Raw genomic sequence first — 18,192 nt, forward strand, 5'->3', positions numbered from 1 at the left:
TAGCAAACGTTTTTGTACATTCCATTTGTGTTCGCTTTTCTGAAGAAAAGCTTACCTGTACAGTGGCTTAACAAAGAATGGGAATTGTATAAGTGTACACTTCCAGCCTGCTGTAAAGGAACAATCATATGTCCATTGTGTAATGTTCTTGTATATGGGGACTAGTACTGTATGTACTGAACACAGGAAGATGGAGTCATGTGTGAGTCACACTGATGAGTGGTTGGATGGTTTTAGCAATGTTTTACCTGTAAAGTTGTTCTTGAGTCTGCTCTTCGAAAGAAGTAATGTTCTGTGTTCATTGTGTACTGTACTGAATTTTTTATTTTATTTATATATCTACTTTTTTTGACCAAAAGCACAGTACCCTGCATTAGTTGCCTTACTATAAGCTCCGAAACAGAGTTACAGCACAGATTCTCTAGCTTAACCAGATGGTCAGTACCGAGGGTGGAAGGAACTGTAGCTGACCATTTGGGACAACAATAAGCCATATTGTGACTGGCTCTTGACCTGAACTTAAAAATACTGACAGATCACAAATATTTAGATCACACAGATTTCCTAATTTTTAACAAAAAACATTTTTTCAAGTGAATAAAGGGATTATGCGAACAAACCTACACAGTTGCTGGAGTTCTTGCCTTAATCTCCAAGAAATATCCATAGAAATTATACATAAAAGCTTTTCCATAATGGGAATAGGCTTGAAAAACAAAACTGGGACACACTCAGCACTCATAAATTACTACTACAGTGACCATAGATGCGATATGCTCACACCTTCTCAATGTTTCATACAGTGCAACAATTCCCTGCCCTGGTTTTCAAATGATATTGCTTCTGTTTAATGTGTTCAATTGTGATCCTGTTGGTTATTCTTTAACTACCAGCACGTCATTTGTCTTTCATGTGACCTATCCACACCCAAACTTGAAGTCACACTTCCCTGGAAGACATGCCGTTAGCGCTTAAGCCCACTGACTGCCGTCAAGGCATTACTATGAGGTACTTTTTTACGGAGGCACCAAGGTGAGCACAAGCAGCTTCTTTTGGGACTGACTTCAGTGTGTGCACGGATGGGTGGATCCTGGAAGCCAGTGCAGTTGTGGAAGACAAAAGCACACTCAATAAGTTTAGGCTGAGTCCCCTTCACGGTCTGACACACAGGAGCCACTTGACTGAAGTACTCATCATATCCAATCATATCATTACTTCTTTAAGCTCATCACTTAATTACTTTTATTACATCTGAGATGTCTTGAGGATTGGCCATATGCATTATTAATGTATTTAAATGATTGAAACGGTACCTCCCTGAGAGGACTCTTCTCCCTGGTTTTCTGGCTTTTGTTTTTCAGTGTGGCCTCCCATGGCATGGCACCCAGGGATGGTGATGGGAACATTTCATATTTTATGGTTTTGTTAAAATACTGTGGATATATTGTTTTACAGCATCTTACAAATGCGTGCCAAGTCCTTTACCTGTACCGTTTGCATTTTTTTCCTTTTTTTTTTTTTTTACTAGCTGCACAACCAACAGAAATTCCCAAGCAGAACTGTATATAAGCTCTATTTTTAAAAAGAATCATCTTTATTGCTGACAGAATAATGGCATCGTATAATTCATAAGGTCTGTGTATTTTTGAAGGATATTTGTGTTGTATAAGAATGTGCACCACAGCCATGTGGGTGCAGAATCATCACATTCATCATCCACGATCATGCATTTGATTTCCCTTTTAAGATATCATTTCAATATTCCTGTTTGAGGAGATTTAGTTTTATTTCTATTTTTTCTGGTCACTGAAAGTTTTAAACTGTATTTGTGAAACACAATAAAAGGAACTTGCAAAAATGTGGTGAAACTAAATAATACTTTATTTTTTAAGGAATTAATTAAATGCAATAAAGTTAATTGCCATTATTCACAGTTAAAATGAGCATGTTTTTAAGACCAACTTGTAAATTCCTAGGACACAAACGATTCCAGTTTTAAAATACTGTTAAAATATTTTAGTCAAATTAAAATCAGATCTACAAGTCAGTTTTTGACATTTGCACATGAAGGCCAAGCGTGTTTAAAAACGTACCGTACAATCCACACACACAACACTGAGCGGTGCATGTTACATCCACAACGTCAGAAAGGTTCACGTAAAAAAAACAAAAAAACACGAGGCAGCATGCTTTGATCAACATTTAAGAACACTTGTTCAGAAGAAACATAATTAAATAATGACATTTATACCAATAAATTAGGGCTTAAAACAGAAGTGACAGTGTAAGGCGCTGGGTGTCATAGTCCCTGGCTGTCCTCCAGCTTGTGGAACAGAGCTAGGCTGCGGAATCTGGACTCCCTCTCTCCGCTCTTCCACACGATGATTAGCTGATCTGTGGAGCAGGTCACCAGCCCCAGGTCCACAAAGTACACAAACATCTGCAGGAAAGCATGGTCCAGCACAGATTATTCACTTACTCACCTATACAAGACAAAGTATGTAACACTTATTAACACATTTCTATCACTGCTTTTCTTAATAAAATCATACTCATTTGTTATTTAGCTGACACTTTTATCCAAAGCCACTTTCAGTTGATTGGACTAAGCAGGGGACAATTCCCTTCAAATTTTCTTAAAAGTACCAGGATGTCAAAACAGGCTGTTCACTAATAATATAAGACTGCCAGACAAAGCAGAAGCACGACCGTCAGCAAAAACTGAATTTCATCCTCCCCCCTCCCTGAGATGAGAGTCTTCAGTTCACCCATAATAGACGTGAAAGATCACAGCAGCTGAGATGATCCAGTGGCAGCCATTGCACAGGACTGCACAGACCAACAGGAATATTAGAGAGCTGATAAAATCTGCTCTTCTCTGGCAAAAGCCCCTATTAGCCCAAAATGTGAGGACTGGAAAGTCTCAAAGTCTTAGTATAAGGTCCCATTTGTAAAAGTGACGAAACCATTTCAGTCACACTATTTAATATTCAGTCTTTATGAGAAGCTTGGTTACACAAGCACACAAAGCAGTAAGCTTCAAATCAAATGAGTGCATTCACAAGTACAACTGGGCAGTAAAGTCGGTGGCAGCACAGCCAAATTAAACACATCCAAGTCCATGGCATCCATTATAAAATACTGACTGTTCTGACCACTGCTCCGGTCATACTGGACGGCCTATTCCAGAGAGAAATGAGGGGATATGTGGGCTTGTCTTCAGTCATGTGACTGCTGCACTGTGATGCGAATACCTGCACAGCTCCGGAGTGTCCAATGAGATCCCCCGTCAGCTCCAAGGTGCGCAGTCCTGAGACTTCTGGAACCTTCTTTGCCTGCTGGCTGGCTTGCTTACTCGGCCTCCCGAAAGTCCACATCCCAAAGAATCCTGGACAAAAAGGTGAGGAAGAACAAGGCACCTTACAACCCTGCCGGACACAAACTATAGAAAAACAGAAAAATCGAACTCCGCACAGGAAGCCTAGCAGCATCCCTGGCTGGAAACGCGTGACTGAAGAAAACCTGGCCTCGTATCTGCAGGAGGCCTCAGTCAGAGCAGCTGATCTGAGCCTCAAAACCAGCGAGCAAGGCCATGAAGTTCCTGTCATTTTTAGGCATTCCAAAACTTTAAAATAATAAAATGAAACTAGTTTTTTCCCCCAAACAGAAAATATTCTCCAACTATACATCAGTGTCGGAGGAGATGAGAAAGGCCTGATTCATTACAGCGTGCTGAAACCAGGCTGCAGAAATGGAATCTCACCATAACATATGAAAAGGTGTCAAGTGCATGACGTTACACAAGCACTCTCCTTTAAGCCCAGTGATGGATGAATGCGGAGGACACGGCACTACTGAAAGGAGGGGGGTTAAATTAATTTGAAGAGGGACATCCCAAATCAATCTCAGAGTCCAATTCTACTTCAAACACAGTCATCTGGGAAGCATTACTCCCAGGAACATCTCCTCCTCCCCCCTGGAACTGTAAGTAGTTTAAGACCGGACTGAGAATCCTCTCCTTGTCGAGCCACGGACCTGGGCCCCAGTTTAGAAATGTTATCAGAGTGCGATCGTCCGGTCAACCTGCGGTCCTCTCTGATTCATGGACCCGCACCTGGACCGTGTTAGCGGAACACAATCAACAGGAGATGTCGGTGAGATCTTCACTAAAAACTTTTTGAAGTTTCTGAGTTTGGAGGAGGTGCAAAAAAATCCAGGTTCTGTAGTTTAACCAGACAAAAAACTTTCTGTTTTCTTTGAAGTAGCAGGAGAGACACAGGAGTTTTTTTCTGCAAAGGAGCTAGGCTAAATACATATTACATTCTCTGGGGGGGTACAAAGCTTCAGTCGCTACCTACATATACCCATCATTTCAATACTTAGTGTTTGCTTGGCTGAGGCAGAAAAGCCTCAGCGATTTCGAGCAGAACGCTGTAATGCTTCACTGTGCGGTGCATTATGAATGTGACCATGTGATTCTGTGTGGGCGGAGTCACCTGTGGGGGCCGGCTCTGCAGGTAAGGGGAGGTCCTGGAGTTCCCACATCCTCACACTGCCGTCCTCAGAGCAGGACAGCAGCTGTCTGCAAGAGCACAGGAGACCACTAAAGCCCTGCACACCCTGGGCCTACCGTCAGACACACTGAGCAGGGCTACCGTCAGACACACTGAGCAGGGCTACAGTCAGTCACACTGAGCAGGGCTACACTGAGCGGGGCTACAGTCAGTCACACTGAGCAAGGCTACAGTCAGTCACACTGAGCACGGCTACAGTCAGTCACACTGAGCAGGGCTACAGTCAGACACACTGACCAGGGCTACAGTCAGTCACACTGAGCAGGGCTACAGTCAGTCACACTGAGCAAGGCTACAGTCAGTCACACTGATCAGGGCTACAGTCAGTCACACTGAGCACGGCTACAGTCAGACACACTGAGCAGGGCTACAGTCAGTCACACTGAGCAGGGCTACAGTCAGACACACTGAGCAGGGCTACACTGAGCAGGGCTACAGTCAGTCACACTGAGCAGGGCTAGTCAGTCACACTGATCAGGGCTACAGTCAGACACACTAAGCAGGGCTAGTCAGTCACACTGAGCAGGGCTACAGTCAGTCACACTGAGCAGGGCTACAGTCAGACACACTGAGCAGGGCTACACTGAGCAGGGCTACAGTCAGTCACACTGAGCAGGGCTAGTCAGTCACACTGAGCAGGGCTACAGTCAGTCACACTGAGCAGGGCTACAGTCAGACACACTGAGCAGGGCTACACTGAGCAGGGCTACAGTCAGTCACACTGAGCAGGGCTAGTCAGTCACACTGATCAGGGCTACAGTCAGACACACTAAGCAGGGCTACAGTCAGACACACTGAGCTGGGCTACAGTCAGTCACACTGAGCACGGCTAGTCAGTCACACTGAACAGGGCTACAGTCAGACACACTAAGCAGGGCTACAGTCAGACACACTGAGCAGGGCTACACTGAGCAGGGCTACAGTCAGTCACACTGAGCAGGGCTACAGTCAGTCACACTGAGCAGGGCTACAGTCAGTCACACTGAGCAGGGCTACACTGAGCAGGGCTATAGTCAGTCACACTGAGCAGGGCTACAGTCAGACACACTGAGCAGGGCTACACTGAGCAGGGCTACAGTCAATCACACTGAGCAGGGCTAGTCAGTCACACTGAGCAAGGCTACAGTCAGTCAAGGCCTACAGTCAGTCACACTGAGCAAGGCTACAGTCAGACACACTGAGCAAGGCTACAGTCAGACACACTGAGCAAGGCTACAGTCAGACACACTGAGCAGGGCTACAGTCAGTCACACTGATCAGGGCTACAGTCAGACACACTGAGCAGGGCTACACTGAGCAGGGCTACAGTCAGATGCACTGAGCAGGGCTACAGTCAGACACACTGAGCAGGGCTACAGTCAGTCACACTGAGCAAGGCTACAGTCAGACACACTCAGCAGGGCTACAGTCAGACACACTGAGCAGGTGTACAGTCAGTCACACTGATCAGGGCTACAGTCAGTCACACTGAGCAGGGCTACAGTCAGACACACTGAGCAGGGCTACAGTGAACGGCAGCTGTACAAACCCGTCAGGCAGCAGCATGGTGTGGAGGATGTTGGAGTCATGGGCGGCCTTCCTGTAGGCGACTACACCCCTCCTGGATACGTTGTAGAGGTACAGTCCGCTCCCGACCGCAGCAACAACACACTAAAGGGACATGCACATTCACAACTGGCAATGATGGGAAAAAGGCCTCCATATTTGTAAAAAAACAACTGTGCAGCCTGACTCACAAGCTAGTGCCTTCATTGTCCTGTCAGTGGTCAAAGTAAACAAACAATACACTCAGATGCCAGTGCCGTAGACCAAATCAGGGTTGTATGTTTCTGTTCTGGTTGTCTGGTTGTGGTAAAATGGGTGTCGCGCAGGGTGAGAGCGGTCACACCTCTCCGTCCGTGGCCAGGTGCTGGACGCACATCTCGCTCTGCTTCTGGGAGCTGAGGTGGATTTCGGCCTGGCCCTCGGGGCGGGGCTCTTCCCACAGGATGCGCTCGTAGGTGAGGATGCTCCAGTCCAGGGAGTCCCAGACGATCAGCTCGCCTACGTGGGAGCCACTGGCGAACGCCTGGTCTGTAACAACACCCCGCCATCGCTCAGCCTTAAACGCCAAACATCTCTCAAATGCTGTCTGGATAACCTTCACATGTGGAGTAGAGATGGCTAATCTTCCATGAAGTCCTGTCCTAAATGGGCTCCACACTGTATGGAAAACATCTAGTTCATCTTGGTCCGATGGAAATGTGAAAATATTTTAAAGCAATGGAAAATTTAAAAAGGGGGGGGGGGGGGGGGGGGGGTTTGGTAGCTATGCCAATCCGTAACATTGCCTGGTGAGCTGAGCGTTCTCTATGCATAGAGTGAAATTTAGACCTTTAATACCTTTAATATTTGGATGTAGCCTACAGTCATTGCCTTGCTTGTGGTTTCATTGCCTGTGCAGAATAGGATGGGCAGGGGGCATCCCTGCTGAGTACCCGTTGCACTGTAAAAGGGTTAGAATGCCATCTCTGCAGTTTGGGGGCCTTGAACCCTTCTTGGAAAACTATCAGCACCACTGTATGGATGGTAGTCTACAGTTTACTCAACAGCTAAATGGATTTATCATAAAGAGCATTACATGACTGCATGAAGTCCTCCATTGTGAAGACTACTATAGATTTTCTCACACTTGTAGAGAGTACTTCTGCTGTCTTAAACGGCACGGCCTCACCATTGATGCTGATCAGAGCCCGGATGCTGTCCTGGTGGTCTGTCAGCCTGCGCACTTCTCTAACCAACGTGTCCAGTCTGGATGATGACGCGCTCAGCCTGTAAATTACTGGGGAAAAGAGAAGAGGAACGGTCTGTGCCTTCAAACAGCTCATGTGATTGGTCTGGTTCACAGTGAACGATGTGTTGGCCACAATGGAAGGTTACCGATCTCTTTGTCCATAGCTGCTGCGATGCAGTTCTTTGGCAATTCAACCATGGCGGTGATTCCTTTAAAAACATAAAAGAGAGGAAAAAATGGCAAAATAAAAACAAACATTTCCTTTGCTGACCTGGGTCAATTAACGCAGTTGTTTTGGATTCAAATACTTTAAATACTTGTCCTTGGCTGATCATGCCTTGTGGAATTGAAGACCAGAAGGCAAGTTTTGCACTTTTTGAGACTATTATATCAGTTCCAATAGACCAGACAAGCACAGTACAGTGTAGGAAAGTATTTGAATCCAAAACAATGACGTAATTGACCCAGGTCTGTTCCTTTGTAGACGGCAGAATTCCTCTACGTTTGCCAGCAGTACCTGCGTCACTGTGGTGATCCGTCTTACAGAGGAGATGGAAGTCTCTGTCCCACACGCACAGCTCATTCCCCCCAGAGATCCACAAATCAAGGCGACTCAACACCAGCAGGCACTGAGAGGGGAGAGGACCGACAAGGTAGTCAGCACATGCACACACGCATGCACAAGCATACACATGCGTACAGACACAAAAAATGACAGGTGTGTGTGTACAGACCTATGTGAATATAATCTTTATGTACATTTCTTTCTTTTACTTCTCAGTGGAGTGGTATACACAAAAGGTCAGAGGCAGGCCAGTGAAAACAGATTATTCCTCATGAATAGGGACGAAATGCGGCAGCCTACAGGCTTTACAAACTGCAGACCCGAGGCACTAATCCTCACAGCCCTGAAACCCGCTCCTCTGACCCCTCCTCTGATCCCTCCTCTGATCCCGCTCCTCTGATCCCGCTCCTCTGATCCCGCTCCTCTGATCCCTCCTCTGATCCCGCTCCTCTGATCCCGCTCCTCTGATCCCGCTCCTCTGATCCCGCTCCTCTGATCCCGCTCCTCTGATCCCTCCTCTGATCCCTCCTCTGATCCCTCCTCTGATCCCGCTCCTCTGATCCCGCTCCTCTGACCCCTCCTCTGATCCCGCTCCTCTGATCCCTCCTCTGATCCCGCTCCTCTGATCCCTCCTCTGATCCCGCTCCTCTGATCTCGCTCCTCTGATCCCTCCTCTGATCCCGCTCCTCTGATCCCTCCTCTGATCCCGCTCCTCTGATCCCGCTCCTCTGATCCCGCTCCTCTGATCCCGCTCCTCTGATCCCGCTCCTCTGATCCCTCCTCTGATCCCTCCTCTGATCCCTCCTCTGATCCCGCTCCTCTGATCCCGCTCCTCTGACCCCTCCTCTGATCCCGCTCCTCTGATCCCTCCTCTGATCCCGCTCCTCTGATCCCTCCTCTGATCCCGCTCCTCTGATCTCGCTCCTCTGATCCCTCCTCTGATCCCGCTCCTCTGATCCCTCCTCTGATCCCGCTCCTCTGATCCCTCCTCTGATCCCGCTCTAGCGCAGCTTCAAAGAGGAAGGTGAGCAGAGCTGGATGGCGGTTCATCTCTGAGACTGTGAGCTCTCTCTGGATGGCGGTTCATCTCTGAGACTGTGAGCTCTCTCTGGACGGCGGCTCATCGCTGAGGCTGTGAGCTCTCTCTGGATGGCGGCTCATCTCTGAGGCTGTGAGCTCTCTCTGGATGGCGGCTCATCGCTGAGGCTGTGAGCTCTCTCTGGATGGCGGCTCATCTCTGAGGCTGTGAGCTCTCTCTGGATGGCGGCTCATCTCTGAGGCTGGGAGCTCCCTCTGGATGGCGGCTCATCTCTGAGGCTGTGAGCTCCCTCTGGATGGCGGCTCATCTCTGAGGCTGTGAGCTCTCTCTGGATGGCGGCTCATCTCTGAGGCTGGGAGCTCTCTCTGGATGGCGGCTCATCTCTGAGGCTGGGAGCTCCCTCTGGATGGCGGCTCATCTCTGAGGCTGTGAGCTCTCTCTGGATGGGAACAGCTGTTTGTGTTGGAAACGGACAGGCTGTTCTGCTGGAATCTCAGCCAGGCTCGGAAACGGGGCCGTGGGAGCGGATACCGGGGAGAGGAGCGGATGACGTTAGACCACACCGGAGTAAGGAATGTCTCGCTTTCACAACCTGCTGCACCTAGAAACCGAGGATTACGGACATACACCAGAGGCAAATGCATCTTCCCTGCCTGGTCTTCAGGTCCTTCAGATATCGACCTCTGTTTCAAGGTTCCAGAAGTCAATGTAGGAGATCACTGAACTAAGACCTAAGACTAGAGGACACTCAAACAAACAGATGGCCTACACTTCCGTAGAAAGGTAACTGTTGAACAAAGTTAAGCACAGAGAACATAGCTGAGCACAGCCTCAAGGTCACCGTGCCACCAAAAATATTTCAGCTGATAACTTAAGGCTGGAGTGCGCGAGACACTGAATTTAACTTACGTTAAACCTGAACTTAAGACTGGAGTGCCTGAATTTAACTTTTTCCCAAAAAACATGCTGTGCATGGTAGGTCAAACAATCAAAGAGTAACACATGCAGGGAAAGGCACACAAAATTTTTGCAACAGACATACCAGAATTCCTCTGTGAACTCACAAGAAACACTGTACTCGTATCATATTTCCCCAACTTTGCAAATAAACAGAGGTAAAATAAAAAATAAAAGTGATGGGTTTGGATATGGGCCGGGCCGGGTTAAAAGTGTCAGGCCAGAGACCCTCTAGTGAGAGGCAGAGAGCAGGGCACCCACGCCAGGGGGAGATGGGTGATCAGTGGGCAGTCCCAGGCTTCTGTTGAAGCCCTGCCCAGTAATGCTTTAGCTCCTTTGCCCTTCAGCCAAAGCACTGTCACAGAGCTTGTTCAGACTTGAGAGCCAGAGCTACTTAACATCTACTTAACCAAAAAGAACTATGTCACTGCACTGACAGGTTAACACTGCTTGACTCCATAAACTGTACAATAGAAATGAATCTGCCATTATTACATCAACAAATGTGCTTGTATCATAATGGTTCATAAATATTCCAGTTTACTTCAACTGCATTCAAATCACTCTACATGCCAAATGGGATGACTTCCACCTTTACATGTGACTTTTTACAACTGGTATGCATTTTATGGCTATCCCTACGGCAGATCCACTTGCCTTGGCTGAAGACTGCAGATCAGACACTGTCTGCACCCGATTCCCAGTCTCGGGATCCCACAGCTGAAGAGGCGCGTTGAGGAAAAACCAAACAGGGCAGAGCTAATACTCCTATCAGCATTTCACTGCCGCCCACTCTGATCAGCACAAACAACTGAGGCATCTCTGAACAGTAAATCAGAAACCACCATGGTTAGAATTAAAGCAGTCAAGGCTATAAGCTTCTGAACTGCACACGATAAAGTTCAAAGACCACAAAGACTAATAAATGTGAGCCCATCTGGCCCTTGTGAGTGAAACGGGCCAGGTTTCTGCGGTAAGCGGGGGGATACGCTGAGGGTCCGGTCGGAGGAGGCGGTGATGAGGCCGGTGTGGTCAGTGTCTCCAGTGATCCAGCTGTAGGCCGTCATGGCGGTGATCTGCTGGGAGTGGCCTCGTAGTTCCTGGAGACGCTCGCCCGTCTGAGACACCGACAGTCACCATCCGAGCACAGCACACAGCACACAGCACACAACGGAAATATTTGAACCAAATATTGCAGTGAAAAACCTTTGTGTTACTATTGACCCAGACCTAACTTTTGACATGAACATGCATGCAAAATGTCTCCAGAGCGGCTTTCTTTCACTTATGAAACTGAAAAAAAAATCAATAGGGGATGCTGAAAAACTGATCCATGCTTGTGTTACTTTGAGGTTAGGTTACTGTAATGCCCTGCTTCTGGTCCTCTTGCTTGGCTCAGTTGTACCAATCGAGCACAGAAAAGTATTTAAATCCAAACAATTTGACCGAGGGCTGATTGCCATGCATTCAACAAAATGTGCATTTGTGAAAAATTGTTTTAATTTTCTGAGCTTGATTGAACTGGTCTGGTGCAACTGAGCCAACCAAGAGGACCAGGGTTCGCACTTTTTTGTATTTCACAGCTACCAATACACCAGAGAAGCTCAGTAAAGCATCAAAAAATATTTAAATCCAAAACAATTTGGTATTTAACCCAGGTCTGATCCCAATGCTACACTGAAAACAACTAACAACAGTGCCCTCTAATGGTGCATAGCACCTGTCATTCTCCAATCTCAGTCTTGTAGGTACTCACTCCAACCCTACCATCATTTGACAAATATGACTATTAATTTGCAGCTCAATGAGATCTCCAGCTGTTGAATGATGTGTACTTTAGTTGAATGAGGGTAATAGAATAGCTGTTAGTTGAAAGATCTCTATGAACAGGGTTTGGCCAACCTACTATATAGATGGTTAACAAAGGTAGGCATGGAAAATATGAACATATTGATTGAAGTGCATCTTTGTCTAATTCTGCTATAAGGTAACATTTTTCATTACATCATCTTAAAGGAAAAGTAAAGAGATTTTTTTTCAGTGAAAAGCGTGTTGCAGTAATTTGACGCTCTGACCAAGAACCATCAAGCGAATCATTGGATAAATGATTTTTTATAGTTTATTGCCGGAGTTGTTCTCTTACCTGCCGGTGAGCGGAGTTGGAACTGACAGCAGAACTATGGGCTTTGCTCATGAAGGGATGCAGTGTCTGCAGGTTTCCTTTCTATCAGTCCAACCCCCCTCTCCCCCCTCCCCCGACCACCTCATTCAATCACTGCAAGTCATCATGTTGATCGAACCAATTTGCTCTCTCCCTCCCCGCGGCTCAGAGTGTGTTAGCGGGTTCAGCAGCGAGCGGAGGAATTACTGCCCATCAGGGCCGGGCCCGGAGCGGGATGGCTGTTCTGGACGCAGGGGAAGCTCCTAAGTGAATTTAATGCTGACAAATAACTAACCTGAGCATTCCACACCAGCACCAGTCCGTCATCTCCAGCCGACGCAAACCTGCGAGTCGCAAACAAACAAACTAATCACAGAATGGCCGACAGGCACAGGGTCAAACAGCTGCGGGTTCAAATCCCATGCGACACACGGCTATTATACCTCTGCGCTAAGCACCGGCAGCAGCCGCTACACCTGCTAGCTCTCTGCCTCAAAATGGCTGAGGCTTAGAGGACCTAGTCTCAATTTACAGTAGCAGTTCACTTAGCGGTGAGTGAGAATAAACGGAAAACTGATTTGGAAAGCCAAGTGGCTGCTTCTCTCTGGAGTTAGAACCTGTGGCCAAGTACAGCACAGGAGACACTTTATTGTACTATGAATTAGCATCTTTGGATGTGCAGTGAAATCTGGGCACTGAATGGTGCAAATTAAAGAATATTAGTGATTACTAATTCACTAATTAATGAGAAGGCAGGGGCTGCTACAGTACTATGCCTGTGTAAATGTATTTGCAAATATTGTTGCAGTTTTGTGCATGCCATAACAATAATCCAAATTTTCCCTTAATACAACACGATACAGTTTTCTGACTTGCTGTAATGGATTTCAACAGATAAAATCCACAAGTATAGCCATGTCAAGCAAAAAACTACTCAAATTACCCTCAGTCACTCTCATAAAAAGTGTCTAATAAAAAAAAAAATTTAGCGCAGAAAGGGTTTCCATGGAGAAATTGTTGGTCACTGCCTGAGAACTGCCCAAAGACACCACTAACTCTAATCAAAATTTAAGTAACATTTAAAAGCCAGCTGACTAATGTCTATAACGCATATATATACACAAATATGGCCACAGACAAAAATGCCAGAACTTGAAAGGCATCTGGAGGCCTGTCTTGACTAAATTGCCTTGGTGCATTAATCGACAGCGTCGAGCATTCAGCTGCCACGTGAACCCAGTGCCACTCACTACCAAGAATGTGGCTTTAAAAGCATCAACAGCCAAGTCTAGCGACAGGCTTGTTGAGCTTCGGTTTTCTGGGTCATCTGATGGGCCTGCCCTGTCACTTTAACGTGCGGCAATTTCCGCATCAATTTCACCTTCCAAAGCGTGCAACCACCAGAGCTGAAAACACGGCCCATTCTGTTTTGGATGTGTCAACTGTGAGTGCACGGCAGTCAGGTCTGCCTGCGTTGCTGATTGGTGGAAGACTTGGGCCGAGGGCTTAGCGTAGCTGGGCGCCCTTTGATACCGAATGCCCTTGACGCTTGTTCCAAAACCAAGTTACAGGATAACGAAAAAGAGAGGAGAGGAACTGACTTTGAGGCTGACAGAGGATACGTTTTCTGTCTTCAAAACCAATCTGAAAAATTTTCCAGAGCCTGCTTTCTCCTGAGCCCCACTAAAGACAAGAGAAGCGGACTGCTGAGCCCTCAATAACAAAGGATTACTGAGGGAGGCCAAGCGTGAAACCCGCTACGCCACTGCCTTCCAATACCGCGCAGACATTGCCTTTAGTTGTGCTCTTAACTTCAAAAAGTCCTTACTATACAGCAAGCCGTACGATCTCGCACCCCCATTCCTAAAAATGTGAGGGGTTGCATTATGCTGGTTGTTATTTATTTTGTCTCTGGCAAGGTGGACACACAAACCATCCAGAAAGCAGAATTAAGAACCTTTCACAGTCTATAAGTTGTCTTCTCAGAGAAGATTTGGTGCAGACTTCCCCTGTCAATCACGTACTGTGGGAGAGATGGCTGTCAGAGGCAGCCGGGAGAGAGCCACTGACCTGAAGTCATCAATCTGCACCAGAAATCGAACCATGTCAAAGTGTCCTTTCAGCACCTGCAGTTCTGTGTAAGAGTTTTTGGGCTGTTCCTCCCCAATGAACAGGACTGTGTTTCTCTGAGGCGGCACACAAGAACAGAGGTTATACACGGCCACAGCAGTGAACTACAATACAGTTTCCTATACATACACAAACACACTGAATTTACATCTCATTTGTCACTTTTACATCAAAATAATAATATTTTATGGTCAAAATATATAGTCCTACATGATACTACAGTAATTACAAAGTAAGAGATTTGTCTGTTAACATCCAAAATATTCTTGTAAATATTCTAATATGTAATTCCCAATTCCAATTTTTAAATGTGAAATAATATTATCGGTGCCCTTACAAAACCACAAAAATCTAAATCCAGTCAGGAACTGTATATTAAGTAATACTGGAGCTTAAGTAAGTGCTTTCTTTTTTAAATTAACCACTTTTCAAAGAGAATACTTTATAGTGCCAATCCATAATTTTTCAGTTTTGTTGGATTTAACAACAAAAGCCACTTTTCCCACTGCAAATACCGGTTCCATTCAAAAAGGAAGCTATTAGCTATTAGGAGCACAGAGTGCTTGTTTTTCATAGAAGATAATCCGGTGGTATATTGTGGAGAAGCTGGACTGCCCAGAGAAACCAACAATGTCATCTGACACAGCAACATTGAGCAACATGTCTTAACATTGAGCAACATATCAAACCTTCTTTTTTTTTGCATTGTGTGAGTGACTCATACTGTATGTGGCAGGAATTTTCCGCTGCACAATCGGGAAATTGCATATTATGGAGTGATTTAAGAACAAAAACACACTGAATCAATATTGCTACAAAAATGGCATCATGAGAAGGTATCAAATATGTTATTTTTTAACATGAAAAAAATGATGGACATTTTAAATGAGAACTTTAAGCCGAGTTGTAAAACCACCCTTGTTCAAAACACATAGCTTGTAGTATATTCCTTGTAAAGAAGCACTCTTGTAATTGTAATGCTGCTGATCACACAATCTGCATTAAAGCCTGGCTGCACCTTACTGGTAATACACCTGGGTAGTTTAGTTTCTCCCTTGCCGATAGTTGTCGTTATTAGTTGGTGAATGTGCTCCACATATGCTGTGTCTACTTTCAGGTTATGGGCCGGGGTATGACCCCCAGGGTCTATCAGTGCTCTAAATACATTCATCCTATAGACCAGTTTAATGTCATTATAATAAATGTTGGCTCTTAGACACATATTTATAAATTGATCTGTTTTAATTTAGAATCATATGATGACTGGTCACGAATGTCACACAGGATGAATTTTCAAAATATTCTTGTTGGCTTTTATTACCACCCAATGACCAGTAAATACTCAGGGTGAGATTACACTTGCTGTAGATTATGGGTCAATGTGTTCAAGTCTCTGAAAATGCTGAGAAGTGATCCAATCTGGAAAATGCCTGAAAATGCTTTCTAGTATATGACAGGACACTGTTGTTGTGTTCTCAACTCAATCGATTTAAATTATGAATTGTTACTACTAAATATCTCTATTATTCACCATGACTGAAATTGTTACCTGGTGTCATTGACTCGCATACATTTAAGAAATATTTAAGTGTACCGCTGTAACATGCCTGATGTATCGACTCGACATGACTGGCTTTTACCCCGAAGAAAAGAAAACCAGGGCTGGATTTATTTCCCCTCGGGTAATTAGTGTTACCGATTGCCCACACTGTCTTCATAACTGACTCCCAGATAAAGGGAGGGTGGAACACCAGGAATTAGTGATCCAAAACCGATGATGTTGATTCAGATAAATAATGTTATCTCGGCAAGGACTCAAATATCCCAGACCGAATTTTCTGGAGATGGTGTTGACATTATAACGTGACATTGCTAAAAATGTAGTCAATATTAAAATGTAAGTCCTGGATCTAGCTAATGTTTGCACCTGACTATTGTACTCACCTCGACTGCACCCTGAGCTTCCCGACCTCCGAGTATCCATCGCAACATGTCAATCTAGCAAACAAGCTAGTCTGGGGGAAGGAAGAATATATTGTGTTGTTTTATATCTATATATATATTTATATATTTATATATATATATATATATATATATATATATATATATATATATATATATATATATATAATGTGCAATGTAATGCTATGACAGGCAGCCGGCTCATGATAGCTTAGCTAGATAGCCAACTAGATCAGTAGAACTGCATACGACACGGTTATCTAGCGAATTCCTTTAAAATCACCAGCATTAACGTTAATGAACAAATGGTTCCGTCTTCGTTAACCTAGCTAGCTATATAACCGGCTAGCTACCTATCGAATTTAAGCGTCAGCTTAACTGACATAAGCAGGGCTAACAAGACCAAATCATATCGAGCTACACTTGTATGTTAGTAGCTGACTACAATATTTAAGATAATACTTAAAAGTTAGCCATATTTTACGGATGGTTGTGTTCCAATGCCTAACTTACCTTTCGCTGAAGTAGCTTAACGTAGTGTTAAGAGTCTTTTTGCATGAAATTACCTACCATTACCTCTGTTCCGTAAATATTTTCATTAGCATTCAGTAAAACTTGTTTTCATAACAATAAGTAAGAGCAGTTGATGTCAACATCGCTAGCCAGATATATTTGCTGTACCAGCCATCACTTGAAATAAACACTGCTGAGAAATATTTTGCCTGCATGAAACCTTATTCATGTGACTTGAACTACGGAAGCTTTTGATGGACAAAACAGATGTAAGGAGCACTTCGGAGTCTGGAGCATACCGACCACAGGAACAAAGATTCCTTGTGCTTAAAATCGTATTGTTATTTTCACTTATAGTATGATAATATCCCAGTCTCTTTTGCCTGTCCATGCAGTTTACCCTCTCTGAACACTTCTAGACACTTGCAGCCCATGTGAGCAATTTTGTGTCCATCTACAGTTGTCATTTTCGGTAAGATTTGGTAAAACTTTTGGAGCACAACAAATGGGTATCCATGAGCAAATGCTTGGTTAATCGGTTCCTTTTTGAAACTCCTATTTTCTCTTTTAATGCAACATATTTTATCAACAGATGTAGTTATTTCACATTATCAATAAGAAAAGCATATCCTATTAAATGCATCATGTATACAGAACATGTAGAAATGTATTTAATAATAGTCATTATTATTGTAATGTTAAATGGCATTATTACAATCTGTTTATCGCTCGAAAATATGCACTCATGAAAAGCAGAAGTTTTCATTGACAACCTTTTTTTTTTGTTGTTGATTTTTACAATACCCCTTATGACCACTAGATGACAGTCCATAACAACAGGCAGCTTGCAAACAACCATTCTTTGTTGATTTTTTCCCAAGTAGGTTCTCAGCTTAGCACACGGCAAATGCATGTTTATATGGAAGGTGATTTATGGTAATTCCATGTAGCGTCAAGGGTCTGGTGTCCAAAGATTCAAACTCATGCTTTCAGGGTTTATTCTATTCTAAAAAACAATCTAAAATCCTCCAATAATTTTTCATCCATTAATCAAGCATGTAGCTGCAACTGAAATACTGAAGCCTTTATTTATTAATAGCCTTTTTCTTCACATGCAGCAGACCTAGGCAGTTTTTCCCTCCATCGTTGAGGAAAGCACCTCATGGAGGAAACTGTCAAGGTAATAGTGTATTCAGGAAGATTAAATGGTAAAATAATTAGGCTTATGTATCCCTCGGTTTTTTGATGCATTTAATTTATTTTTAACCTATCCTTAAATCTTTGTGTACATGTTTGCTTTGGAAAATGGGAAATGCTTGATATTTTTAAAATTAATTAGCAATGTGTAACCAAGGCAGAAAAATAATTTTTAAGATTATCCATAGCCAGTGAAAAACACTGCCACTTCCCACTCAAAGGCTGCGGTTATAATGTGAGTCTCATTCTCAGGCTCTAGGAGCAATAAATGGAGAATAATCGAGTGTTTGTGTCATTGAGTAAGTATTTGGAGATTACCAT

At 44.4% G+C, this 18,192-nt stretch overlaps 1 protein-coding gene across 1 annotated transcript; it reads right to left on the minus strand.

Annotated features, from left to right (window-relative positions):
• Positions 1 to 1,860: 1,860 nt before the first annotated feature.
• On the minus strand, positions 1,861 to 16,908 carry wdr41 (WD repeat domain 41). The gene is made up of 14 exons (XM_061262612.1): positions 16,675 to 16,908; positions 16,144 to 16,214; positions 14,140 to 14,255; positions 12,365 to 12,413; positions 10,898 to 11,026; positions 10,566 to 10,628; positions 7,865 to 7,976; positions 7,494 to 7,556; positions 7,288 to 7,395; positions 6,463 to 6,647; positions 6,103 to 6,224; positions 4,497 to 4,582; positions 3,255 to 3,388; positions 1,861 to 2,440 (listed from the first exon to the last, which is right to left on the minus strand). Exons 2-14 carry the CDS (start codon positions 16,189 to 16,191, stop codon positions 2,300 to 2,302), a joined length of 1,356 nt encoding a protein of 451 aa, XP_061118596.1. The 5' UTR covers positions 16,192 to 16,214; positions 16,675 to 16,908; the 3' UTR covers positions 1,861 to 2,299.
• Positions 16,909 to 18,192: the final 1,284 nt, after the last annotated feature.

Source organism: Conger conger, chromosome 12, assembly GCF_963514075.1.
Source record: "Conger conger chromosome 12, fConCon1.1, whole genome shotgun sequence".
NCBI lineage: Eukaryota > Metazoa > Chordata > Actinopteri > Anguilliformes > Congridae > Conger > Conger conger.